At 44.2% G+C, this 27,794-nt stretch overlaps 1 protein-coding gene across 1 annotated transcript in view; it reads right to left on the bottom strand.

Moving 5' to 3' along the window:
* Positions 1–27,794, bottom strand: part of LOC147448099 (GTP-binding nuclear protein Ran1B-like) — a 43,979-nt gene that overhangs the window by 5,650 nt on the left and 10,535 nt on the right. Inside the window, exons 2-8 of the mRNA XM_086523964.1 lie at positions 24,150–24,256; positions 23,969–24,035; positions 23,835–23,891; positions 23,640–23,757; positions 23,412–23,501; positions 23,051–23,230; positions 22,877–22,954 (exon numbers count right to left, since the gene is read on the bottom strand). Coding sequence (XP_086380090.1) covers positions 22,877–22,954; positions 23,051–23,230; positions 23,412–23,501; positions 23,640–23,757; positions 23,835–23,891; positions 23,969–24,035; positions 24,150–24,256 — 697 coding nt within the window. The remainder of the gene's footprint in view (positions 1–22,876; positions 22,955–23,050; positions 23,231–23,411; positions 23,502–23,639; positions 23,758–23,834; positions 23,892–23,968; positions 24,036–24,149; positions 24,257–27,794) is intronic.

The following is a 27,794-nucleotide window of genomic DNA, read 5'->3' as shown; positions in this document are numbered from 1 at the left end:
ATAAAAGGCTAGGCTCCCAGCTGTAGACAAATAGTGTGAGTGGGCTCACAAAATGATTGTAACCACAATGTTCATTAAATATAAACAAGGTAATGGGTCATGTTGGCATTCTAAAACAATCAAATATGCGGTCATTACATGAAATTGAAATTCGAGGATTTGCGAATCTATTTGAATGGTGGTGGATATGATTCTCAAGCATTTTGCTCGCATGTTTCCAGACATGCTAATGAATTCTAGAGCATCATCTAGTTGTGGTTGGCCACATTTTCGCCAAGTGCGAAAAGGCATGAGATTCTTATCTAGCTGAAAATCTAACTTTGCTTCCCTTGACAACTTATCTCCATTTTGACAAATGATGTCACACTTCATCCTTTCAGAAGATCCTTTTGTACTATCCTTCCTTGTTGTGGTTGTTTGGATGTCATATGAGGCTCTAAAACAATAAAATGAAAAGGACGTCGTATAAGCCTCTAAAATGAAGGATTCAGTGACAAACTAAAAACCAAAGAAAATCTCGATGTTGTATATATGCAAAGGTACTGTCCAAAATATAAAATTTCATATGTATGCCCATCACTTGTTCAGTAAGGCTTGCTTTAGAAACCCAAAAAAGATAGAACCATTAAGGGACGCCTATAGAGGGGATAGTGCTTCTGGAAGAGGAAACCCACTCCTCTGTCTTGACTCAAAAGTTTATATCAACTTCAATTTGTCACTTCAATTCGATTGTTTGCACTAATTCCCTTCCTATTCAATTGGCCAACCGTCAACGAATTTCACAGCATCCCAACTTGATACTTGCTTATTGATTGAGTAAAAGCACCAAGATGGCCAAATTTGCGGGTCCTCAGTGGTTCTCGATATACGTGTCTATTGTAAAATCCCACCCTATAGGCTCTCATAGGTCCTATCAAAAGCATTCACCCCAAAAGCATACAATCATGCTCTGAAAGCTAGGGGCGCGGAAAGCAGCCTACACATAGAAAACAAAGCAGGAACATTGACCATTAACACAACATTGACCAGCGAGGACAAGTAGGTAGACAACTACCGGTGCAAGCACAGTCTATCCTTGTTTAGAGATGGGTAGTGAGACACAGGTTGAAGGAGGGAGAGAGTTACAAGCTTGGACACTCCAAGCGAGAAATCAATCGCAACACACAAACAAAATCTGCAAATTATTGAACTTGAATAGAGAGAGTAGACACTATATAGCGAAATTCCATCCCCAATGCACTAGCCCCAAAGATTGGTGCCCCTTCCGATATTTCTTTATTATTACTTCATAAAGGTACAACTCCCTTAGAGATGTTTTGGGACCATTTTATTTTGAGCCTTTTGGCCACTTGGACAATATGAACATTGTACAAATAGTTCAAGTGGCCCAAAGGCCAATACATGAAGTATAATGTCTGTTCAGGCCCGAAATGGTGGACTAAAAATATACAAAAACTATATTTGCGAAGCTCCCAAGTAGAGATACGCGATAGAAACGGTCCGGAGGAGAACGGGAGTGACGTCTGAGCATTTACCCCCAACAACCTCCCACTTAAAGGCCCAGAGGGTCGCCTTTAAGCTATGTAACTCCCACTATCTGTAGGCAATGCTCATGTTGTGCCTTAGCGAGACCTTTGGTAAGAGCATCTGCAACGTTCTCATGTGTACTGATTTTAATCAATAAGACCAAACCATCATAAAGCATTTGTCTAATGAAGTAGTACTGCACATCTATGTGTTTGGTACGCACATGAAACACCGCATTCTTAGACAAAAAAAAAAACACTCTGGCCATCACATCCAAAAACAAGCGTGCCATCAGGTAGTCCAAGCTAATCATTTCAGCTTTTTACCGATTTGAGAAGTCACAAATGCATGAAGTTTTCCAAACGCAGCAAAGGCTTCATCCTTCCATAATTTTCTAGAACAATCATCTACAAAAGAAACAAAATATGAAGCACCCCCCAAAGACTTGGTAGGCATGCAACAAACATCAAATGCACAAGTTCAAGAAGACCTTGTTTGCGAGAGACACCAGGGTAATAAGAATTTCTCACTTCTTTTCAACATTGACAATCATTACAAAAGTCAAGGTTTGTTCCTTTGGCATCAATTCTATGCATAGAAGATGAGCTCATATGGCCCAATCTTTTGTGCCAAAGGTGCCAAAGCTCCAAGTGAGAATGAATCTGCGCAACAGCAATGAATTGGCCAGGCAAAGCCTTTCCATGTAAACAATACAGAGTACTTTTCTTAGTGCCTTTTACAACCACCTTCGGTCAGTTTCCATGAACCTTTTGCAAATACAGTGCTATAACCATGCATGTCCATTTGTCCAACAGAAAGTAGACTCTCTTTAATGCCAGGAACATATCTGACATCCTTCAAAACAAGTTCTTGGCCATCATTCAAGGCCAAATGCACAGTGCCAATACCATTGATAGAGCAAGCATGATCATTGCCCAAATAAATTTTGCCAAAGTTACCCGCATTGAATGTGGCAAAACACTCCTTGGTACGAGTTACATGAAAATAAGCACCCCAGTCTATAATCCATGTCTTTGACGAGGCATCATTCACTGTAAGCAATGCATCAATCACATCACCTTTAATGATCCTCATATCTTGTACATGGGAGTGTACATGCATCAGTAGTTACGAAGTAGTTGCGAAGTAGCACATAGAATATCGCCTGCATCTGACAACTCCTCAATGACAACACTGGAGGCCACATTGGCCTTCTCTTTTTCGTTTTTTTTTTTTTCAATTTTCTTGTGTGTCAGTCTTGGTCTCCTTTTTCTTCTTATCGCCTGCATTCTTTTTTCTTTCTTGCTTCTTCTTAAAATACCTGTAATCCGGCTTCTTGTGACCTTTCCTCCCGCAAATCACATCAGACTGCTTGCCTTTGCTTTTATTTCTTCTTCTCTGTCCATTACCTGTTTTCTTCTCAGATCTCCCCCTCTAGACAAGTTGGCAAATCCACTACTTTCACCACTGGCCTTTCTCCTAATCTCTTCGTTGAGTATGGAACCCTTTACACCATCAAACGTGAGGAATTATTTGACAATGAGACCACTAGAGTCTCTCAAGAATCAGGTAGTGTCCTCAACAAGAAAATAGCCTTCAGCTTGTCATCAAAAGGAGGTAGGCCAGAATCTTGCAACTATGAGAGAGTGCTTGTAAAAGAAGCGATATGCTCTGCTGCACTCTTAGACTCGTCGAGTTGCATGGTAGTCAACTTCCTCATCTGGTAGACAGAGTGTTATTCTCATAGGTTGCCTTCAACTTCTCCCATACATCATAAGCAATGGCAAGACCTTTCAAGTCCACAAGAATCTCGTTAGACACAACCATCTTAATGTAAGCAATGGCTTTCTTGTTCAGATTCACGCAAGTAGCATCCAACATATCATCAGGTTTCACCTGCCTCATCACAATATTTAAGGAATAGAATGCCCTACATTCTCTCTTTCCAAAGATCAAAACTTGTACCCTCGAATCTCTTTATTTAGAAGAGATTTTTACCATCAGAGGAGGTAGAGGCCATCCTTGCACCAAGGGATTATGAAATTCAAGAAAATTAATTTATGAAATTTATTACAGAATAAAAACTGAATTTCCAGCCAAATTGCAAGGTTTTTGCAAAACAAGTGTATCCCAATGTGCACAAAGGCGGGCTTAGAACCAAAGATGATGCATAAATTTGCAGTTTGGAGGGGGTTTTGGAACCCCATTTGGTGTTAGTCTCCTCTCTCTCTCTCTCTCATTCACTCACATAACCTTCACTCACAATATCATTCTCTTCTCTCTCTCTCTCTCTCTCTCTCTCTCTCTCTCTCTCTCTCTCTCTCTCTCTCTCTCTCTCTAGTCTTTGCACATCTCTCATGACGTAAAAGGAACTCGCTCGTGAAGAGAAAGGAACCTTGAGTGCGCATTGAGCACTCATCTTGAGCATTCGCCATCAATCACTTTCGCTACACATTACACCAAAAGATCTGATCCCCAAAAGCATTGCATAAAAACCGCTAGCCTCAGCCAATGCAAAATGCAAAAGCCCGTATAGTAATGCTACATCAACACGAGAACGTGATTTGCAAAAATTAAACCAAGTCTACGTTTTTTCCTGTTAGGGCTAAGGCCCCTGGGTTGAACTCTTCAAGTTGGTCTAGGTTAGAATTTCTTAACTTTAAACCCTTTAGTCCTCTCTGCCCATCTTTTAAGTTGGGCATGCCACGTCAGAGACAGACCTCCGAGGGAGAGGTTACCCGATCAGGATCGAAAGGGGGTCTTAAGACAACTAGACAAACGCATAGAGCATAAGAACCAATAGTTGGAAAGCAAGATTTTCTCTACCTAGAGAGAGAAATTTACTTAAGAGAGAGAATACCCACACTTTTGAGACAAAATCTGCCCGGTCTTGAGAGAGAGAGAGAGAGAGAGAGAGAGAACACAATGTTGATTAGAGACAGAGACAGGCATGTAGACAAGTACAAGTAGAGGCACACTTTATCCTTGTTTAGACAAGTTGGAGGAGGCAGAGCAACCCCCAGACACACCTCTTGGGAAGATCAAGAGGAGGTCTTAGAACAACTAGATACATAGTGCACGAGAACCAACATTTGAAGGTAGTTCAAGGTCAGGTAGTGAGACAGAGATTGGAGGAGGCAAAGCAACCCCCATACAAACCTCCTCGGGAGAGATTATTAGATCAAGATCAAGGGAGTCTTTGTGTCACCAGCGTGTGACTACTATCTATCCTTTTTGTCGATTTCTTTCTTATTATTTATTTACTTTCACTTTTTGGAAACACCCATCGAGAAATCTAATTGCCCTGCATTGCATAGCTAGTGTGGAACTGTCCAGAGGGAGTCCAGACCTGAGGGCAAGAGAGCACTAAGGTTGGACAAAGACTATGGTTAGCCAAAGTGGGGTCATTGACTAGCCAAAGTGGAATCCTTTGCTACAGAGGCTACATTTCAATTTTGGGTGTGGCTGCAGTGTACAAAGGGGGTCAGATGACCTAGAAAGATACAATGGCAACATCTCCTAAAATTTAGGGAACTGCTATTTTGGGACCTGAAAATGTGTTTGCGTCATTACCTCCGGAATGACAAGGGGAACATTTTCTTACTCTGCCGTGAATGTCAATTGGGCAATTGGTTGGGAGATTTTTAGGCGGCAAACCCGAAACGGGAAAATGCTTGTAAATGTGCCAAGTGGCACCTTCTGGTGCACTTTCCTTATGCAACAAGAAGTGGCGCTGAATTTAGGAGGAAGAGGGCTCATTTTTCAGTTTGGTCACAGGTTAAGAGCTATGGAGTGTTTCCTTTCCCTCCTATGTACAGTGCGGTGCCAGGAGTGATGCCCTGCACGCTGCGCACTGCTCTCTCTCTCCTCTATGGCAGTATGTTATGCACCTCCAGTGGGCTCTTCAATTGACCAATGTAGAGTTGTGTGGGTTCATGCGCGATTGCCGAGGCAAGAGCCTCTTGTACAAGTACTGGATTAGCTAGCGGCTAATCCCCCGCAGGTACGGGTGAATTCGGAGAGGTTTCACACCAGGAATCTCGTCCGATATTAAGGGCAAGTAGCCCTACAGGTGCGGGAGCAAAAAGAAAAGAAGTTGGAGAACAGTTACTATAGGAATTAGGAGTCTCTCCACTGAGAGGTAGGATTGGAAGTTGAGGACTTGCTAGGGATGCGACCGGCACGCGAAACGGAGCCCGAAACAGTAAATTACAGCCTGCTGTATTTTTGCAGGTTTAGGGTTTTGGCCCTAAACGGTCCCTAATACCCCCAGGAAGTTCAAGGACGCGAGGGGACTGCTGTACAGGTGATCTGGCGCATTCTCGGGGCCGAAGACAGAGAATTCAGCGTGCTGCACATTCTCGCCAGGTTTTGCAAAGTGCCCGCATGCGTCGGGAAAGTCATTCAATGCGTGGGAATACTAACTGTGAAGGATCCTAGTACACTTATGCTGCCGAAATCGGGCTGGAACAGTTGAAATTCGGCCGAGCTTGTGCGGGGCAGCTTGTAGGGAACCACAGCGTTTATTCCCTCTTGTTAACAATAAAGAAATACCAAAAGGGGCGCCTAAGTTAGGGGCCAATCTAGTGTCGATCTACTCATACAAGTGCAATCTAGCAGCCTGTATCCCTCTCCCCTTTGTTGTGTCTTGAAAGTACAGGTAAAGTGGGCGACAAATTAAATGGGTGAAAGCAAATAAGGTTTAAGTCTAAAGTCTACCGCCCTTTTTGAAGTTAGCAGGCCAGTTTCATGATTCCATCCCCGGGATTAAATAACTTTTTTCCATAGAAGTGAGCCTTGGTCAGGTTGGGCTTGTAGACACAGGGGATCATAGACCAGACACAGGGAATTGCAATTATGGCTGACAAACCAGATGATGTGACTGAAGAGGTTTCCTCTTCGCAGGGTCAACAGACACATGAAGTGGGTGAGTCTTCAAGACCACCATAGACGGATGATGATATATTCAGGACCCAATTGGCTACTGATGTGGCTATGTTCACACAAGTAATGCAGAACCCGAGGTTTTTAGCCTTTCTGCAACCTCCTCTTCCGTCTCAGCAAGTTGGGTCACTGGATCATATTCAAAATCCTGTTAAGGCTCGAGCACGGGTGATTCATACTGCACAGTCAATGGAAACACCTGTACACTTGACGGAGAACATGCAGTCTCCACAACCTATGCCTAAGGTGCAAGAACAGGTGGCTGAGATGCGAGTCTTTCAAGTTGTACCAGTTCAGCCAGCCACTTTTCAGCAGCCTATAGCTGGTTCTAATGGGCAAGGAAGCAACCTACAGGCTATGCAACAAGTCTTCCCACCACCATCAGTACACCCTGGCTATTTTGGAGGTGGATCGGTATTCCAGAGCATGGCTGGTCATGCATCTGGAAATCAGTTTTACACGCAAGGAACAGTGTTCAGGGGTGCTCAAACGATGATGCCTAACCCCATGTATGGTGTCACGGGCATGCTACCGGGGTTTCAAAGCACTCAGGGCCAATTTGGGATGCCACACGCAAATTTTGGTATGGCTGGAATTACAAATCAGCAGCCAAATATGGCATTCCCAAGTCAAGTTAATTGCGGTCAGGGAACACAAATAAACCCTAACAGTGTTCCCATGTTTCAGTCACTTCCATATGACAATTTAACGCCGCTGGAGAGGCCAACTCCGTACAAAGAAGGTGGCAAAGGTGTGACATTCACGACCTTTACAGGGTTTGATGACAGTAAGAAGGCTCTCTCATTCCTCCAGCAGTTTGACAAGGCCTATGCAGGGGGAAACTTTATAGAGGCTTCAAAGGTCCGCAAGGCAGCCACTTTCTTGACAGGGAATGTGGGACAATGGTGGACAACTTTATTGCTTCAAGGGCAAGCTCCGTCCACATGGATTTACTTCAAGCAGATTTTTGCAGCAGCATGGTTATCTGATGACTTTGAAGCAGATGTCATGACAGAATGGCACCAGCTTAATGCTGCTACTTGCAAGAATTTGGATGATTACAATCGGAAGTTTTGGAAAGCTCTACTTCCAGTAACTTCCTATAGGTTTGTGCCATTGACAGAACAGATTGAAAAATACTGTTGTGGCCTACCCAAAGGATTGAGAAAATACTGCACGAAGACCAAAGTCACTACTTTGACGCAGCTCATTGAGGTAGCAAACACTCGCAATGGTTTGCTCAAGGGAGAAGATTGTGAATTCAATACTGGCGTCAAGGAAGGATCAGCCAAGAAAAATTCAACGAAGAAGTATGTTCCCAAGGAGACTCCGAAAGTGACTCAGGAGCCAGCCAACGCAGGAAAAGACAAAGTTACGGCTCAATCAGAAAAGGGACCAGCAAAGAAATGGAAAAGACATTTTCCTCGCAAGTCGGAAGAGCAAAAGAAGGTCCTGAGGTCAGAGAACAAATTCTTTATCTGTGAGCAACCTGGCCACATTGCTTACAGCTATCCTACAACTGTCATTTTATCAAGGATACAATAATTGCTTCTATTAAAGGGTACATGTGTAACTGCATTCTTAAACTGACGGTTTGGGTATGCTCGAAAGTGTTACTAGGCCCAACGTGTACTATAAGACAGTGGCAAAATGTGTAGCTACCATTTTGTCATTGGAAAGTTAGTGACTCAAAGCAATGGCAAAGTGCGAAGCTACCACTATGTCATTGGGACACGGTTCACACGCAGGCAATACATGTGTCGACGAGGTGTTGAATACACCAGGGTTGACAATGAGCATGTATGTGTCGTACATGTGTCGACAGGTGTTGAATACATCAGTGTTGACTGTGAGCATATACGACATAGATGAAAACAAGGACGTTTGAGATTTCAAGAGGGGGTATGTCACCAGCGTGTGACTACTATCTATCCTTTTCGTTGATTTCTTTCTTATTATTTATTTACATTCACTTTTTGGAAACACCCCTCGGGAAATCTAACTGCCCTGCATTGCATAGCTAGTGTGGAACTGTCCAGAGGGAGTCCAGGCCTGAGGGCAAGAGAGCACTAAGGTTGGACAAAGACTATGGTTAGCCAAAGTGGGGTCATTGACTAGCCAAAGTGGAATCCTTTGCTACAGAGGCTACATTTCAATTTTGGGTGTGGCTGTAGTGTACAAAGGGGGTCAGATGACCTAGCAAGATACAATGGCAGCATCTCCTAAAATTTAGGGAACTGCTATTTTGGGACCTGAAAATGTGTTTGCGTCATTATCTCCGGAATGACAAGGGGAACATTTTCTTACTCTGCCGTGAAGTCAACTGGGCAACCGGTTGGGAGATTTTTAGGCGGCAACCCCGAAACGGGAAAATGCTTGTAAATGTGCCAAGTGGCACCTTCTGGTGCACTTTCCTCATGCAACAAGAAGTGGCGCTGAATTTAGGAGGAAGAGGGCTCATTTTTCAGTTTGGTCACAGGTTAAGAGCTATGGAGTGCTTCCTTTCCCTCCTATGTACAGTGCGGTGCCAGGAGTGATGCCCTGCACGCTGCACACTGCTCTCTCTCTCCTCTATGGCAGTATGTTATGCCCCTCTAGTGGGCTCTTCAATTGACCAATGTACAGTTGGTGTGGGTTCATGCGCGATTGCCGAAGCAAGAGCCTCTTGCACAGGTACTGGACTAGCTAGCGGCTAATCCCCCGCAGGTACAGGTGAATTCGGAGAGGTTTCACGCCAGAAATCTCGTCCGATTCAAAGGGCAAGTAGCCCTACAAGTGCGGGAGCTCGAGGACTTGCTAGGGATGCGACCGGCACGCGAAATGGAGCCCGAAACAGTAAATTACAACCTGCTGTGTATTTTTGCAGGTTTAGGGTTTTGGCCCTAAACGGTCCCTAATACCCCCAGGAGGTTCGGGGACGTGAGGGGACCGTTGTACAGGTGATCTGGTGCATTTTCGGGGCCGAAGATAGAGAATTCAGCGTGCTGTAGATTCTCGCCAGGTTTTGCAAAGTGCCCGTATGCGTCGGGAAAGTCATTCAATGCGTGGGAATTTTTTTACTTTTTACTTTTTTGGGCTAGAGCCGGCAAGCCAGCAAGGAACTGCCTTTGCTTCGCGTGCACACAAACGAGTCAAAGACAAATTACCTTGCGGACTTGCCGACAAAGGGAAAAGCGCTTCCATGCCGTATCGTGGCATGTCAACGGGGAATGGAAGCAAGTTTCCCCCTCGGGGGAGTAAAAAGTCTTTTCATGCCATGTTAGTCAGTCCATGTTCCCTTGTTAGTCACGCCACCCGGGGGTAACGTCGGGAAATCACCAAACGAATTCAGTGATGCATTTAAGGACCAAGGCTGAGAGAGAGGGACAAACCCTTGTAACTCATAGACCGTACTGAATCTTGCCCAGGTACTCCAGGATTTTCGCCTGGTAGAAAAAGGCCCCCGTCCAGCGGATGTCCGGTAGGACTGCCATACCCAAGGTGGGCGTCGGCTCAAAGGAGGCATCCCGATCCGGCCAACCATGGTCACCAAGGCCCGCTCGGAAAGCCCCAGGACCATGTTAGGCGGGACCGCACCGTACGCAATAACTACAAGCCCTACGAGCTTTCAACACCCTCACGGGCCAGAGCATTGTAGTATCGCGGTACGGCCCCGCAGAGGAATGCTGCAACGTTATCCGCATAGGCACTCCTCAGCTGCGGTCCACGACGACCATTATGGGCCCCACGGGGGACAACCCATCCTGGCAATCGCTTTCCGCTAATCTCCCCTCCCAGGAGTAACACTTCGGTATCTTCACCGCTCGGATTGTTTAACAGCCGTCTAGCATGTTCCAAACAGGGTCGTATTGAGCTTCTGAGATTGTCCAGCTCAGGGCACTGTACCAACAAGTGCGTAAGTGACCTTGAACCTTCTTCCATTCCGCATAACGGGCAAGTCCTCGACTGTGCCCGTTCAATCTTATCCTTAAGCCTTAAGCCATCCACTCTTGCTAGTAACAAGACTTTCTCCTCCATCCCACCGGGGTTCTTCCCAATGCTCTGCCTATAGAGGTATCCACGCGTGTCCTCATACTTCCTCTCGATATAAGGATCAAGGGAGACACATTGATGTGAGTGTTCCCAGAGCTTCCAGCTCTCCTGTCTTGCGGTTTCGACAGAAGCGCCGTTGATATACCTCTGCCCCCAAAACTTTGTCCTTTTACACCAGGTCCACTTCTTGAATTGGTTCCATTCTGGTATATTATTAACCAAATCTGCAATCCAAGTCTTTAGACCTGCGTACTTAGTAAAAGCTCGTACCCTCTGTCCGGCACAGTAAGCTGGTACGGGGGGGAGCCCTAACTCCCGGTGAAGAGTTGCTGCTGCCACAGAACTCGACTTCGCGGCCTTACCGACTACCCACCTCATTCCAGTTGCTATAAGCGTCTCTAATGGGTTCAACTTCCTCATGTCATGTGAGCCCATAATCTCCGCTCCATAAGTCGCCACTGGGAAGACGCACGCCTTGAGAAAGGCCAACCTTGACCACATCGGAATTTTCTTAGAGCATAGAAGGTGTTTATGGGCATATAAAGACTTACGTGCGCTCTCAATCCTATCTTTAAGGATAGTATCGATCGAGACTTCGCTGTCTATTAAGATGCCCAAGTATCTATATTCCGAAGCTACCTGAATCTCCTCAGGTCCGATGTGGGGTTTGAAGGCAATAAGTTCCTCAAGGTCCCCGTTGAACACGGTCGCCTGGCATTTCTTTATGCCGAACTTCATCCCCCACTTCTCCGCCCAACTATGCAATCTATCTAAACTAGCCTGCAACTCCTCCTTAGACTCCGCAAATAAAACTAAATCATCTGCAAAAAGCAGGCCCTGGATCTTCAGGAGTAGGCCTGGAATAGCCACCCCAAGGTCAGTCGCACTCTCATCCAAGATGTCATTAATGAATATGTTAAAGAGAGTAGGCGACGCGGGACACCCTTGACGCACGCCACGGGCGATTTGGACCTCCTCACTCAACTTCGCTCCCACCCGCACTCTGACCTTGGAAGATTGGTACAAGGCTCGAAAGAAATTCAAGCAGCGACCTCCAATCCCTATGGCCTCCATCTTTAAAAAGAGCGCCTCGTGTGGCACTGTATCGTACGCCTTTTCAAAGTCAATATATGCCGCAAACGTCGGTTTCTTAACAACCTTTCGTCTGAGCACAATCTCTTTCAAGGCAATCACTTGTGCCACACACTCCTCCTGAGTCCGAAATCCGGCTTGACCACGCAAGAAGAAGTTTCTTTCCTCAAGTTTCACTGAGATCCTATTGATCACACGTGAGGTCAAGAGCTTCAGAGAGATTGGAATCAGAGAAATCCCTCTGTAGTTGTCCGGATTAGAAAGATCACCCTTCTTCGGGATATACACCACTACCGAGGTAGATGATGCCTCCGGCAACTTCCCTGAATCAAACCAAGTACATAGCAGTTTGAAGACTGCTCTTCCCATGTCTGTATTTGGTTTAAATCGATCCGATCTAGTTCCCTTGTCTTGCATAAGGATCTTGAAAAATTCAGGGGGAATGGCATCTATCCCAGCTGCTTTATGCCGCTTGATCTTGCGGCATACCTCTCGAACTTCAGTCCATTTAATAGAGTCATTGATGTCCTCTATTCTAGGCCAAAGTCGCACAGCATGGTTTTGCCAGTGTTCTGGGTCCTTGCTGTGTCCGGAGGGATCGGCGAAGACGCGAGAAGCATGATCCTTCCAAATGTCTCGGATCTTCTCTTCGTCCGCCTGCAGCTCGCCGTTCTGGTCTCTTAGGGGTTGAGCGGGCCCTCCTTTTCTGCTCCCCCCTAGAACAGCTTTCATATGCTTCCACCAAGCATACCATTCCTTGCGTCTTGCCAATTCGACGCTCTTGAGCATGAATCGTTTGAGAGCCTCTCTCTCGCTTCTCTTCGTTTCAGCTCGCGCCTCCTTTCGGCATTCAACAAACTTCCTCCACGCCCTATCTTCCCTAGAGGAATCACTCTCTGCATCCCGCAGAGACTTCCACGCTTCCCGTCTTCGATTGATGGATCTCCGGGCTCTCGGGTCTAGCCTAAAGCCTCTATTAGGCCTCTTGGGGGGCCTTACGGAGAACGCACCAACATCTCGAGAGACTCTTTCAGCTGCCTCCTCAAAGCTCTTCGACTGACGGTTCACCGCCGCCTGCGTGATTTCCCCCTCCTCCGCTGCTTCTGGTAGGGAATCCCAGAAGTTGTGGTGTAAAAAGAGTTGAGCCGCTGGCTCAATTCTAGTCGCATCAATGGAGGGGGGGGGTGGTGGGGGAATATTGACTGTGAAGGATCCTAGTACAGTTAGGCTACCGAAATTGGGCTGGAACAGTTGAAATTCAGCCGAGCTTGTGCGGGGCAGCTTGTAGGGAACCACGACGTTTATTCCCTCTTGTTAACAATAAAGAAATACCGAAAGGGGCGCCCAAGTTAGGGGCCAATCTGGTGTCGGTCTACTCATACAGGTGCAATCTAGCAGCCTGTATCCCCCTCCCCTTTGTTGTGTCTTGAAAGTACAAGTAAAGTGGGCGACAAATTAAATGGGTGAAAGCAAATAAGGTTTAAGTCTAAAGTCTACCGCCCTTTTTGAAGTTAACAGGCCGGTTTCACTTTGACCAACTAAACACACAGACATGAGAACCAATAGTTGGAGGTAGTTCAAGATCAGTCCAAGGTGTCTCAAGATAGGCTAGTTCAAGATCAGTCTAAGGTCCCTCAAGATAGGCTAGTTCAAGTTCAGTCTAAGGTGTCTCAAAATCTCCTCAATTTGCAAAGGAGTTTAACTATTCAATAGGTTTTGCATCACTAGCAGATATCCCAGTAACTGAGATTTACAAAGGAGTTTAACTATTCAGTAGGTTTTGTATCACTAGCAGATATCCCAATAACTAAGATTTCGCCTACCTGGTTCTTCGCGGTTGATCCATGGAGATTTCCACATGTATCTTTGAGGAGTAAACCACTTTGTGTTGACATTTTCTTGCAGTTGTCAGGGGGCCGTCAGATTCTCCTTGGTCTAGAGAGAGCGCAGACAATCACATTCAAAGTGCAGGTTTTACATAAAGGGTTTCTATTGGATGAGAGGCTATTTATGATACCATACAAGAGCGGACGATGTTTGAGGCCAACTACTTTATGGACATCAGACTGTTTGTAAAGTTGTTTGAGAGGTGGGCAAATTGGTTTGGTTAGAGAGAGAGAGAGAGAGAGAGAGAGAGATGCATCTTCATACCTTCCCTTGGCTTTTGTGGTGGACGACTCCTCAATCCCTCTGGCTCTCTTACAGTATAGCTATGACAACATATCTTTATCTTTTGATCTATCCAGTGGTCCGTTTTGGGATTTGTCCCCATGATCTCATTGTATATCTTCCCATATCTTTTGTATTGTATATCTTCCCATATCTTTTGTATATGGACCTAAGGTTGATTTTCATGAACACTTTTTGCGAGAGAGAGAGAGAGAGAGAGAGAGAGAGAGAGAGAGAGAGAGAACAAATTCTAAACTGAAAACGTTTTTAAAATCCCAAGATTTTAGAGAGAAAGTTGCACTTTTTTGGACGAAGAGAACTGCTCTGTACAAAGAAAGCGATAAAACTCACGATTAAAGAATTAAATAGCACGGAGGAGAGAGAACCTAGAGAGAGAGAGAGAGAGAGAGCAACAAATAGAAAGCTTACTATGACTCGAAGATCGGCTTGAACCACCTTTCATAAAAGAAAAAGTCTCTGACTAGATACAATGATCAGTTGCATCTCCGGTCTTGTCGCAATAAGCCTAACCCTAGAACCCGTCACATATTGCCCTCTAAAATCAAAGCAATTGTCCTCTATTGGCGGTATTAGCAAAAGAATGAGAAAACCCAAAATTAAGTGAAAGAAAAAATAACACACACCCATCAAAGATATGTACAGTGTATGCTCGTATGCAAGCTTGCAAGCACCAACTCTAGTACTATGTGTGGTGGCAATTCATAGAATGAAGCTAGCTAGAGTGAAACCGGCCCATAGGACGGTAGACTTTGGCTTTCACCCAAAACTTTACATTACTTTAATACACATAGAAACTTTGCAAAAGAAACCTGTAACAGAGCCCCAAAACTCGCCCTGAACAAATCCAAGGACTTAAACCTCTGTTTTCAGCCCGAAAACAGCAATTACAGCTCGTTATATTTACTGGTTTTTACCTTGTTTTCAACCCTCAACAGTCCCGGAACTATCCTCTAACAGTGGGACATTGTTCCCAATGCTTCTGGCATCCATACGGTTGCAAAACAGTCCAAAAACAGCACATAATGAACGTTGAAAATGCACCTGTAAGATGAAGTTCTCACGCTCATTGGTGCCTGCATTTGGAGTAGCCATTAACTACTCCTGCTCCTGTTCAAAGACGCTCTTGCCTCAGCACAGAAGCATAAGACCACACGACTGTACATAGGTCAAATGAAGAGCCCTCTTGTGGGGCATCACGTTACTGCACGTGGGGGGGGGGGGGGGGGGGGGGGGGGGGGGCGAGAGAGAGAGCAGTGTAGAATGTGTAGGACATCATTTCTTGCACTACACTGTATATGAGAGCAAAAGCTTGCACACAATAGCTCTTAACATGTGATAGGTTCTCAATGAAGCATCCCCCCAGCATAAATCGAGTGCCCCCTCTTCTGCGCTTGATCTGTAATGCATCTATGAACCAATAGATGCAAAAGGGAAGAGTTCCATGGCTGCCAAAACTTGCGTATCGCTGAAAATGCAGCAAAACAGCCCTGTAAACACGCGTCTGATGCCTTCCAATGCTGAAAATGAGCTCCTTGGTCCTAGGTAAAGTCATGGGAAGCTCAAAAATGCAGAGAAATGATTGAAATTCAGAATTATCAGCCTCCCATACTGCTCCAAAAAGTCAGAAAGTCAGTTACGAGTTCTGTTCTCCTAGACTTGGTAAATTGGCCAAAAAGTGTCACTTGACACTCATGCATGCAATTTCCCCGCATTGGGCTTCCCGCTTAAAAATCTCTCAACTGGTGCGTCAATTGACTTTGCAGCAAAGTACTAAAATGTTCCTCTTGTCATTTTGAAGCTAATGACGCGAACAAATTTCGTAGCCCAAAATAGCAATTCCCTAAATTTTAGGAAATGCTTCCATTGGACTCTCACTGGTCATCTAATCATCTTTCACCACTGAGATGACGTCCAAAAATGCAATGTAGCCCAGTTCTTGGGTGTTTTTCTCTGGGTGACCCCACCTTGTCATTGTACCTCCATTGAGTTAGTTTCCTAATATCCACCAACTTATTAAGTGTGGCGATGGGACCTAAATGACTTTGAACTGAGCCTAAACACCTTTTTACTATTGGAATTCTAATGCCGACCAACTTCTCGTCTGCGAGTGAAACTACTGTTTCAACCATACTAGCCATACAATGTCCGACCATTTGCAACTTCAAAAAGAGAGTCCCAACAATTAAACAAAAATCATTAGAAAGAAACCAATAACTCGAGTTAGCAATTGCCACGTCCTGGTGAAATACCACCCTCTTAAAATCGCAAACCTCCTCGATTGCGTGCCATATATACATGCCATAGATGATTTAGTGCGGTAAGCATCCTTTTATCATCGCATGTATCCGCAAGAAAGTCAAAACATGTGTACAAACGACTTAATGAGACCTTTATACTTTTGTCAAACAATGTACACTGCTATTGCACTGAATCCATGAGTACATTTGATGTACTCGTTCTATCATTACCTCTCCTTTGCACACGTTGTGTTGGGACATACATAGGTTGTAGCCCAAAGACCTCAAGGTAAAACTGCATACATTTGGTGACTCTGACAGTTCATGCTCTTCCATCCGCTTTGCATCCATAGGTGAATAGTTCTTGAACTTCACCAAATAGCGTCTTGCAATCTCTCCCTTAACTTTTTACATGTGCAAGAGGCTCTTGCCTTAGCAAACGAGCATAATTCCACAACACTGTAGCGTACTACCCACGACCAAGTAAGCTCAAATTTCAAGATGATTATTTACCAATGTGTCAAAGAATCCAAGCAATCGCCTCAGAGAATCGGCGAGCAACGTGCCACCTGGCAAACCCACATCACTCCTGCAGGAGGTCTAGTGGCCAGTCTACCACTGTGAGACCTCTCCCTATCTCATCTTGGTTCATACTTGCAAACCCTAAAAACGCAGCAGAAAATCAGCCCTAATTTGACGACTTTTTGGCAGAGCGAACACTGAAAAGGTTTATAGGAACATGAGGAATTTCCTGTGTGTCCTGTAAAGAAGAACCCTCTTCCATAATGCCAGTCCCTTTGTCGGCCATAGTGTAATTCCAAGCTCCTATACTGTGTCTTCACCAAACCAACCGAGGTTCACTTCTTGAGGAAAAAGAAATTCAATCCCCACAACGCAACCATGAAACCGGCCCGTAGGGTGGTAGACTTTGGCTTTCACCCGAAACTTTACTTTACTTTAATACACATAGAAACTTTGCAGAAAGAACCTATAACGAGAATTAACACTTCAAAGCACACACGGCTCGAAAGCTAGAATGCTCCGAGCAGATGCCGACAGCCTGTAGGCTCCAAAAATTCGCGACCCTTTTGGTATTTCTTTATTCCTTTAGAGGGTAAAGTTACAAAACTAGAGTCCTAGGGATCTTCACCTGTATCCAACTAGATCACACCTGTTCTGGCAAAATTTCAGCAAGATAATGTAACAAACTGCTGACGTGTCAAAGCCTAAAGAATGGAGCCAACTTACAGATGATGTGGCTGCCCGAGAGAAGAAACCCTAACCCTAATTTTTGCCAGAAACCCTATTTGCTGAAACCCTAATTCTGGAAACCCTAACCCTAAAACTTGCAAACCCTAATTCTGGAAACCCTAACCCTAAAACCTGCAAACCCTAATTCTAGAAACCCTAAGAAGAACAAGCAACAAAAGAAGAAGTCCTACCAACTTATGGGAACCCCATCTGATGGGGCCCCAAGTGACATAAAGGCATTAAAAATAAAGCAGAACACACTCAAAAGACTTTACACATCAAAATATGATGATGTGGCACCTGTACGGACGTCCCGGAATTCGCGGCGGATTTTTAGGGAAATCCCGAAATTTTAGGAAAGTGATTTTTTGGGGTCAGCTTTTCATATTTGATGCTTTTAGGCTTTGGGCCTTTAAATATGAGCCTTGGGTGCCCTCTCTTGCACTTTTTAGCGTGCAGATTGCAGAGCAGGTACTCCTCGACTGTTGTACTTTGCGACTCAGCAGTAATATAAAGAAATACCGAAAGGGGCGCCAAGGTTTGGGGCCAATACTCTCTGGGGTGGAATTCCGCCACTCCGTGTCACGTCGTCTCTCTCTCTCTCTCTCTCTCTCTCTCTCTCTCTCTCTCTCTCTCTCTCTCTCTCTCTCTCTCTCTCTCTCTCTCTCTCTCTCTCAGTTCAGTTGTTATTGAAGTCCTAAAAGTCTGTTCAGTCTGTTCTTTTCTATTGGCACGTGGTGCCCGTCTTGTGACAATGGTATCAGAGCATCAGGCGTGTGCTTTTCTGAAAGCATACCGGTCCTACAAAAGAGCAGACAGAGCTATTGGAATTGAATTATATTTGAGGTATCAACCACTCCCACCCTTACTTCATCGCGCATCAAGCGCGCTCCCGTCTTCACCGCTCTTACAGGGCATAAGCATATTAAGATCACTTGCAACAGAAGGATCCAAATTTATTTCAAATCACTGTTTTTCTCAGTAGCAGTGCCATGCAGATGTTGATGTCTACAGCTACCAAGCAGCATACTCCAAGTACTTGGCAAGCTTTCAAGAAAAAAAATAAAATTTGCCCGAAGTTATATGGTTTCTGACATCTTCCTTCGGAGTGCAACTTCTGGCAGAATGGGGTATCCTGAAATGCTTGCCATGGAAACCCTAGTAGATTATATCTTGAAATTTCTTGATATCTCTCAGTAGCTGTCTCTTCTCGAGCTGATAACCTTGGAGGTTCGGTGTGATTGCTATCTCTTGGGACTACCATCGCCGCCAAAGAAACATTGTCTGTCTAAGAGTTGATGGACCATGTTGTGCTTGGCTACGACCTTATGGAATGAACCTAACCCAAATTTTTGGTGCAGGTTTCAGGATGGAAAGTCAGTCGACTTTTTGAGCTCGAATGATGTCCAGATTGCTTTTTAAGTTTGAGTTCAGTTTGATATTGTTTGGTGATCCTGTTTGGAATTTGTTTGAAATGGATGGTATCTGTTTTGAACCTGTTTTGGTGCCGATTTGAATTGTTTGACTCTGGTTTGATACTGGTTTCAATGATTGGGGATTTTACTCCCGGGTGGAGAAGTGAGAAATTATGTTTGAGAATGCTTGTTCATACTCATGGCCCGATCCCTTGTGGTTATTTACGGGGGGAGTATTGAATGATTGAAAAGTGATGTGTTTACTCATGGCCCGGACCCTTGTGGTTATTTGCAGGGGGAGTATTGAATGATTGAAAAGTGTTGCTTTTACTCATGGCCCGGACCCTTGTGGTTATTTACGGGGGGAGTATTGTTGTTGTTACTCATGGCCCGGACCCTTGTGGTTATTTACAGGGGGAGTATTAAGAAGTCTGAGCAATGGTTACTCTCAGCACCTCCAAACAACGCAGGCTGCGGTCTGGGGGGCGTTTGGTTGTAAAAGGCCTCTATATCTCATGGCCCGGACCTTTTTAGGTTATTTGCGGGAGGAGTGATGAGGGAGTCGTTGAACAGCTCATGGCCCGGGCCTGGATGGTTATTTGCGGGGGGAGTGTTCATCGGCGGCTTAGTGTTTCTATGTCTTGTAACATGCATATGTGAGCATTTGTGTTGCATTGTGATGTGCCAACCACTGAATATTCCTAATTGGATGAGATTGCCTGGGGATGTAATTTTAGTGCATCAAGACACCTGTGGAAGATCAATACGGTCTGGGTGTGATGGCTAATTTTACTACGCCGGAATATCAAGACTTTCGATCTGGACGAAAGGAGAAGCTAACTCCTTGATCAAAACAGCCGATCGGAGCAGCTAACTCCTTGATCAAAAGAGCAGAAAGGAGAAGCTAACTCCTTAATAAAAAGAGCAAACTGATTGTTCCTCGGAATGACCATCGAAAATTTTTGAGCTAACTTGAGTTGTTTTGCAGATATGTTGTAATCGCAGACGATTACTCTCTTTCAAGAAGGGGAGATGTAACAAACTGCTGACGTGTCAAAGTCTAAAGAATGGAGCCAACTTACAGATGATATGGCTGTCCGAGAGCAGAAACCCTAACCCTAATTTTTGCCAGAAACCCTCATTCTGAAAACCCTAACCCTAAAACTTACAAACCCTAATTTTGGAAACCCTAACCCTAAAACCTGCAAACCCTAATTCTAGAAACCCTAAGAAGAACAAGCAACAAAAGAAGAAGTCCTACCAACTTATGGGGACCCCGTCCGATGGGGCCCCAAGTGACATAAAGGCATTAAAAATAAAGCAGAACACACTCAAAAGACTTTACACATCAAAATATGATGATGTGGCACCTGTACGAACGTCCCGGAATTCGCGGCGGATTTTTAGGGAAATCCCGAAATTTTAGAAAAGTGATTTTTTGGGGTCAGCTTTTCATATTTGATGCTTTTAGGCTTTGGGCCTTTAAATATGAGCCTTGGGGGCCCTCTCTTGCACTTTTTAGCGCGCAGATTGCAGAGCAGGTGCTCCCCGACTGTTGTACTTTGCGAATCAGCAGTAATATAAAGAAATACCGAAAGGGGCGCCAAGGTTTGGTGCCAATACTCTCTGGGGTGGAATTCCGCCACTCCGTGTTGCGTCGTCTCTCTCTCTCTCTCTCTCTCTCTCTCTCTCTCTCTCTCAGTTCAATTGTTATTGAAGTGCTAAAAGTCTGTTCAGTCTGTTCTTTTCTATTGGCACGTGGTGCCCGTCTTGTGACAGATAAAGGCCCCAAAACTCGCCCTGAACAAATCCCCTTGCTGAAACTCACATCCGAGGACTTAAACCCTCTGTTTTCAGCCCAAAACCAGCAATTACAGCTCGCTGTATTTACTGGTTTTTACCATGTTTTAGGCCCTAAACAGTCTCGGAACTGTCCTCTAACAGTGGGGGCACTATTCCCAATGCTTCTCGCATCCATACGGCTCAAAAACAATCCAAAAACAGCGCATAACGAGCGCTGAAAATGCACTTATAAGATGAGGTTATCACCCTCACCGGTGCCTGCTTTTAGAGTACTCATGTTCTTGCTCAAAGAGGCTCTTGCCTCGGCACGGAAGCATAAGACCACACAACTGTACGTAGGTCAAATGAAGAGCCCTCTTGTGGGATATCACGTTACTACTGGTAGGAGAGAGAGAGCAGTGTAGAGTGTGCAAGACATCACTTCTTGCACAACATTGTACATGAGAGGGAAAGCTTGCACACAATAGCTCTTAACATGTGACAGGTTCTCAATGAAGCATCCCCCAGCATAAATCGAGCGCCCCCTCTTTTGCGCTTGACTTGTAATGCATCTGTGAACAAATAGATGCAAAAGGGAAGAGTTCCATGGCTGCCAAAACCTGCGTATCGTTGAAAACACAGCAAAACAGCCCTGTAAACAAACATCTGATGCCTTCCAATGCTGAAAATGGGCTCCTTAGTCCTAGGTAAAGACGTAGGAAGCTCAAAATTGCAGAGAAATGGCTGATAATCAGAGTTTTCAACCTCAAAAACTGCTCCAGAAAAACAGATACGAGTTCTGTTCTCCAAGACTTGGTAAATTGGCCAAAAAGTGCCACTTGACACTCATGCATGCAATTTTCTCGCATTGGGCTTCCCGCTTAAAAATCTCTCAATCGGTGCATCAATTGACTTTGCAGTAGAGTAATAAAATGTTCCTCTTGTCATTCTGGAGCTAATGACGCGAGCAGATTTCATGGCCCAAAATAGAAGTTCCCTAAATTTTAGGAAATGCTTCCATTGGACTCTCATTGGTCATCTGACCAATCTTTCACCACTAGGACCACGTCCAAAAATGCAATGTAGCCGAGTTCTTGGGTGATTTTCTTTGGGTGACCCCACCTTGTCACTGTGCCTCCATTGAGTTAGTTTCCTAGTAAAACCAACTTATTAAGTGTGGCAAGGGGACCTAAATGATTTTGAACTGAGCCTAGACACCTTTTTACTAGTGGAATTCTGGCAACGATCAACTTCTTGTTTGCGGGTGATATTGAATACATACTCTACAAGGGTCGAACTACTGTTTCACAGTGGCCATACAATGTCCGACCATTTGCAACTTCAAAAAGAGGATCCCAAAACTTAAACAAAAATCATCACAAAGAAACTAATAACTCGAGTTAGCAATTGCCACGTCCTTGTGACATACCATCCTCTTAAATTCGCAAACCTCAAACCTCCTCGATTGTTGCCATATATACATGCATAGATGATTTACTGTGGTAAGCATCCTTTTATCATCGCATGTATCGCAAAGAAAGACTATCAAAACATGTGTACAAATGACTTATTGAGACTTTCATACTTTTGTCAAACAATGTACACTGCTATTGCAATGAATCCATGAGTACCTTTGATATGCTAGTTCTATCATTACCCCTCCTTCGCACCGTTGTGTTGGGACATACGTAGGTTGTAACCCAAAGGCCTCAAGGTAAAGTTGCAATACATTTGGTGACTCTTGACAGTTCATTCTTTTCCATCCACTTTGCATCCATAGGTGGATAGTTCTTGAACTTCACCAAATAGCATCTTGCAACATGTACCTTAACTTTTTACCTGTGCAAGAGGCTCTTGCCTCTGCAAACGAGCACAATTCCACAACACTGTAGCGTACTACCCAAGACCAAGTAAGCTCAAATTTCAAGATGATTTACCAATGTGTCAAAGAATCCAAGCAATCGCCTCAGAGAATCGGCGAGCAGCGTGCCACCTGGGTCTGAAAAGTCTTCCACAACCAAAATCCATCTTTCAGAGTAGTCATTCACCCAAAGCCATATCGTCCAGTGCACAGTATATCCTTGAATCTGTACACCATCAAGGCCTTAGGCCACATCTTTGGAAGCGATATTCATCTAAAGCCATTTGGGGAGCCACCGAATTCAGCATCCATCTCATAGTATGCCAAAAGCCGTATGTGTGTGTGTGTGTGTGTGAGTGAGTGAGAGAGAGAGAGAGAGAGAGTATGCATGTGTGTACAGGGGATGCACAATTGTACATGCACTACTATAGATTTGATCTCGAATATACATGCAATAGTACATAAATCGCTACTCATAATCAATTGAGCCATATAAAAAACATAGATACTATCAAAAAATAAGAGAATCTATCAGTAATACTTACTGTGCTTGTGCAGCAAGATCAATTTGCACCTCAGGAGGAGCCAACGCAGGAGACTCAACAAAATGAAGGTTTGGATCTCTAAGGGCAAAACATTTCAAAAAATTATCATCGTCAATTCAATATTACACAAAAAAAAAAAAAACAAGTGAGAATCGGCTTAAATAACACACTCACCCAGCTAGTTTTCTCGCAAGATAAAGAAAAGGCTTTTCAAAATTGTAATTGCTCTTTGCCGAAATCTCGTAATACTGGAGGTTCTTTTTTCTGTGAAAGGTAACCTGCTTAGCTTTTACTTGCCTGTTCTTCACATCCACCTTGTTACCGCAAAGAACAATTGGAATGTTCTCGCAAACCCTGCAAGAAATAAATGGTTTGTAGATAATATCAGAGAAATAAAATGGCATACAGCTCAAATCAAACAATGAGGATTTACACGGAAACTTGAAAAGGAAGTAAAATGTAGGCTTCTACAGATAGCCCTTTCCTTGCAATAGAAGACTTTACATTACAGCTAGAAAAATACAAATATGCTTGCCTGCAAAGATCTCTATGCCACGTGGGAACATTCTTGTAAGTCAACCGGGAGGTTACATCAAACATAATAATGGCACACTGACCATGGATGCTGCCCAAAAAAAAACAGAATACTTAGCTCTCAACTAACATGTGTGAGTCTAAACAAAAAACAACAATGAGGACGACAATGAAACAAAAACTATGACGAGACCACTCAGCAACTGAATAAGCAAAGATTAAGCCGTACTAGTAGCCATCACGAAGTCCCCCAAACTTCTCTTGCCCAGCTGTATCCCAGCATAAGTAGCGAATTTTCCCGCAGTTTGTGAAGAAGTCTAAAGGATGCACCTCCACGCCAATGGTAGCTGAAACATCAACATGTTAATCCCATAACAGGCAAAGCAAGCCACAGCTGCCACCAAAGACAACTTCAGCTACATACGCTCATATCTCTTTTCAAATTCTCCAGTCAAGTGGCGCTTGACAAATGTAGTTTTCCCTGCAGTATTGATATTCAGAGGAGTGAGCTAAAAAACATGGGGTCAATTCATTCCTAACATATTGACAATTACACACCTGTCCCTCCATCACCCACAATAACTAGCTTAAAACTAGGGCAGTCTGCTTGCTGAACAGGAATAGCCTGCAGAAATGAACGACGACCACCATCACAAAAGCACACCAAACTGAAGCTTCTCCAATATGCATAGTAAACAGCAAGAATGAACCCCCTTTGGCAAAATCAAATCAACCATACTCTGTGATAGGCCCTCAGTTTCAGCAGTTTGATGTTAATTACATAGTACACAAAAATCCAGTGCGCGTATGTTGGCAAACTGTATGTAGCTCGAGACAGCTCTGCACCTGAGTTACATAAGCACACTAAAGGCCATCGCACAAAATTTGTTTCACACATAAGCACCATGGAAAAGACCAGTAATGAATGAGCACTGAAGCATCACAAAGAGACTCACCTTCTCTGGATGCACATGTATCATACAACAAAGACGCAGCTTTCTTATGTTTTTCCTGTGAGCTATAATATTGCTCTCTTAACTTGCCCATGGACAGTGGTGTCCATATCCAGAACAAACTCATCTGCTCGGATATCTTATCGGTGGAAGCAAAGGCTTACCCTAAAGTATCTCGAAGGGTGCCTTCCCCGCAGATGAATGTACGGTATTCTTATGCGCGTACTCAACAAGAAGCAAATACTTTTCCCGGTTAGAATGTATGTTCGACACATAGGATTTCAACATATCCAATACTACGAAATTAACGATCTCAGTCTACCCATCCATTTGTGGATGATATGCAGGACAAGAATTCAACTTCGTGCCAAGGTGCATCCCATGATGCTTTGCTAGAAAAACCCTAGCCATATGATCTGCATTTATTGCTTTCTTGACTAGAATAAAGTGAGCTTGCTTGCTAAATCTGTTCAGAATGATCCAAATCGCATCATTTCTAGTCTGAGTCTTAGGGAGATCCATAAAAAAATCCATGGCAATACTCTCCCAACGTTGATCAGGCACAGGTAAAGGTTGGAGTAACTCAGGCATCTCATGTCGATCATACTTGACTTTTCGGCAAACCAAGCATTCCCTGACACACTGATCGATGTCTGCTTCACGCCTTTGCCAAAAGAAGTATATTTCCAATGCTAAGGTCGTAGGGAGAATACCCCAATGACCTGCATAAGGCGAAGCATGTGCTTCATCCACGTTTTTCTTCTTCAATGGAACCACGCAAATTGTTTGGTGGTGGTAGAGGTAACCATCCTGAATTGAAGAGAAGTCTAGGCCGTTTGGGTACAAATCCGGAAATGATTTTAATTCCTAGTGATGTTCAGAAATGATTGCTTTCACACTTGGCCATCGAAACAGTGCGTCTATAGCCACGTTCTCACTCCCAACCGTATGAAGGATCTAGAAGGGAAACATAGACAAAAAATTTTATATCGGTGTCACAAACTGTTGACATGTCAGGCCACTAAAGAACGGAGCCAACTTGCAAGTGAAGAAGCAAAAGTAGGAGAAGAAGTTTCACCAAAGTCTTGTTGAGTAGCCTATTTTTATAGAAGAATTCCCACCAACTTATGGACCCCGTCCAATGGGGCCTAAGTGACCTAAAGAGATTAAATAAAGCCGAGCCCACACACACACACACACACACACAAACACTCAATTGCGTGGAACCATGATGATGTGGCAGCTATACGAACAACCCGAAATTTGCGCTGACATGCTGACGTGGCAGACAATACGAAATTCCGTGTTTTACGTTGCAGTTGCTAACATGGTAGCTATATGTATTTCCGTATTTGCGCTGGTAACTTTTTAGCTTTTGGGCCAGATGCTTTTAGAGTTTCATGCTATTCATGTAACTGATTTTCAAGGCCAAGGGCCTTTAAATATGAGCCAAGGGCTCATTCTCTGGCATGCTTCTTGGAGAAAGTGCAGAGTCTCGACTACCGGCCTTGTACCGAGTTTAAGCGATATAAAGAAATACCGAGAGGGGTGCCAAGGTTTGGGGCCAATGCTCTCTTCAGGTTGAACTCTGCCACTCCCCATCTCGTGTCGCCTATCTCTTTTAGTTTAATTGTTAGTTGAAGTGCTTAAAGTTGCTAAGTCTGTTCTTTTCCATTCGCACGTGGTGACCGTCCCCGTTACAGTGGTATCAGAGCATCAAGCGTGTGCTTTTCTGAAAGCATATCAATCCTACCAACAAGGAGACAGAGCAAGATGGAGCTTCCAAGCTTTACATACAATTTTATTAAAGAATCTTCGTGTCCCGACCTCGTACTTATGGATTCCGGACTTATTAGGCACTCCTACCCTTAATTCATCACGCATCGGGGACGCGCTCCCGTCTTCATGGCTCTATCTTACAGGGCATAAGCCATAAAGATCACTTGCAAGAACAGGGTCGAGGATTTCTCAAGCCGCTGTTTTTCTCAGAGGCAATGCCATGCAGTGGTGGATGTCTATAGCTACCAAGCCGCACACTCCAAGGACTTGGCAAGCTTTCAAGAAAATCTTTGCGCGAAGTTATATACCTTCAGATATCTTTCTTCAAGGTATAGCTTTTGGCAGTGTGATTGGACTATCATCACCGCCGAACACTATCTGTCGAGGCTTATTTCAACTATTCAAGAGCTTATGGGCCATGTTGCGGTCGGCTACAAATTTATGGAAGAAATCTAACCCAAATTTTGGCACAGGTTTCAAGATGGAAAGCCAATCGTATTTTCAAGCTCGATTGATGTTAAGATTGCTTTTTAAGTTTGAAATTGTTTGTGAAATTGTTGGTGATCCTGTTTGATGAATCTGTCTTGGTTCCAATTTGAGTTGTTTGACTCTGGTTTTAATACTGGTTTCAATGATTGGTGATTTTGCTCCCGAGTAGAGTAGGGATGAGAAATGATATACCTAGATGAATCCAGGCTAAGCCTAGATTCACCTTTAAAAGGAAAGTGCAAGGTATAGACCCATGGTAGTCACCCACAAGACAATATAACCATCAGCTTCATCATGCATAGTATTGACTAAATACCACGACATCCCCACTAACGTCGTTAGTGCCCAATAGTGGGTGTAGAACTAGGTACTAACATATGCTCCCAAACACAACACACACGACACCCACACACACGAGCATACATCAACACAATGTTCAACGTACTGAGTTTCTGTCATGACTCTGGAGATCAAGGGATGAGAAATGATGTCTGAGAATGCTTGCACATACTCATGGCCCACACCCTTGTGGTTATTTGCAGGGGGAATATTGAATGTTGAAAAGTGTTGTTTTTAGTATTTACTCATGGCCCGAACCCTTGAAGTTATTTACGAGGGGAGTATTGTTGTTGTTACTCATGGCCCGAACCTAGGTAGTTATTTACGGGGGAGTAATAAGAAGTCTGAGCAGTGGTTACTCTCAGCACCTCCAAACAATGCAGGCTACGGTCTAGGGAGCGTTTGGTTGTAAAAGGCCTTTATATCTCACAGCCAGAACCTTTGTAGGTTATTTGTGGGAGAAGTGATGAGGGAATCATTGAACAGCTCGTGGCCAGTGGCCTGGACCTCGATGGTTATTTGCGAGAGGAGTGTTCATCGGGGACTTTATGTTTCTACGTCTTGTAAGATACATATGTGAGCATTTGTGTTGCATTGTGATGCGCCAACCACTGAATATTCCTTATTGGATGAGATTTTTATGAGAAGCCAACAACCCAGGATATCAAGAGCTCTAATCTGGAATGAGACTCCTTACTAGATGATATTTTTCTAGGAAGCGAACGACCCAAGATATCAAGAGCTCCTATCTGGAATAAGACTCCTTATTGGATGAGATTTTTTTGAGAAGCCAACAACCCAGGATATCAAGAACTCCAATCTAG

Source organism: Adiantum capillus-veneris, chromosome 11 (genome assembly GCF_014529385.1).
Source record: "Adiantum capillus-veneris isolate H3 chromosome 11, ASM1452938v2, whole genome shotgun sequence".
Lineage (NCBI taxonomy): Eukaryota > Viridiplantae > Streptophyta > Polypodiopsida > Polypodiales > Pteridaceae > Adiantum > Adiantum capillus-veneris.
Note: the sequence above shows the minus strand (reverse complement) of the source record. Positions and strands in the feature narration are given on the sequence as shown.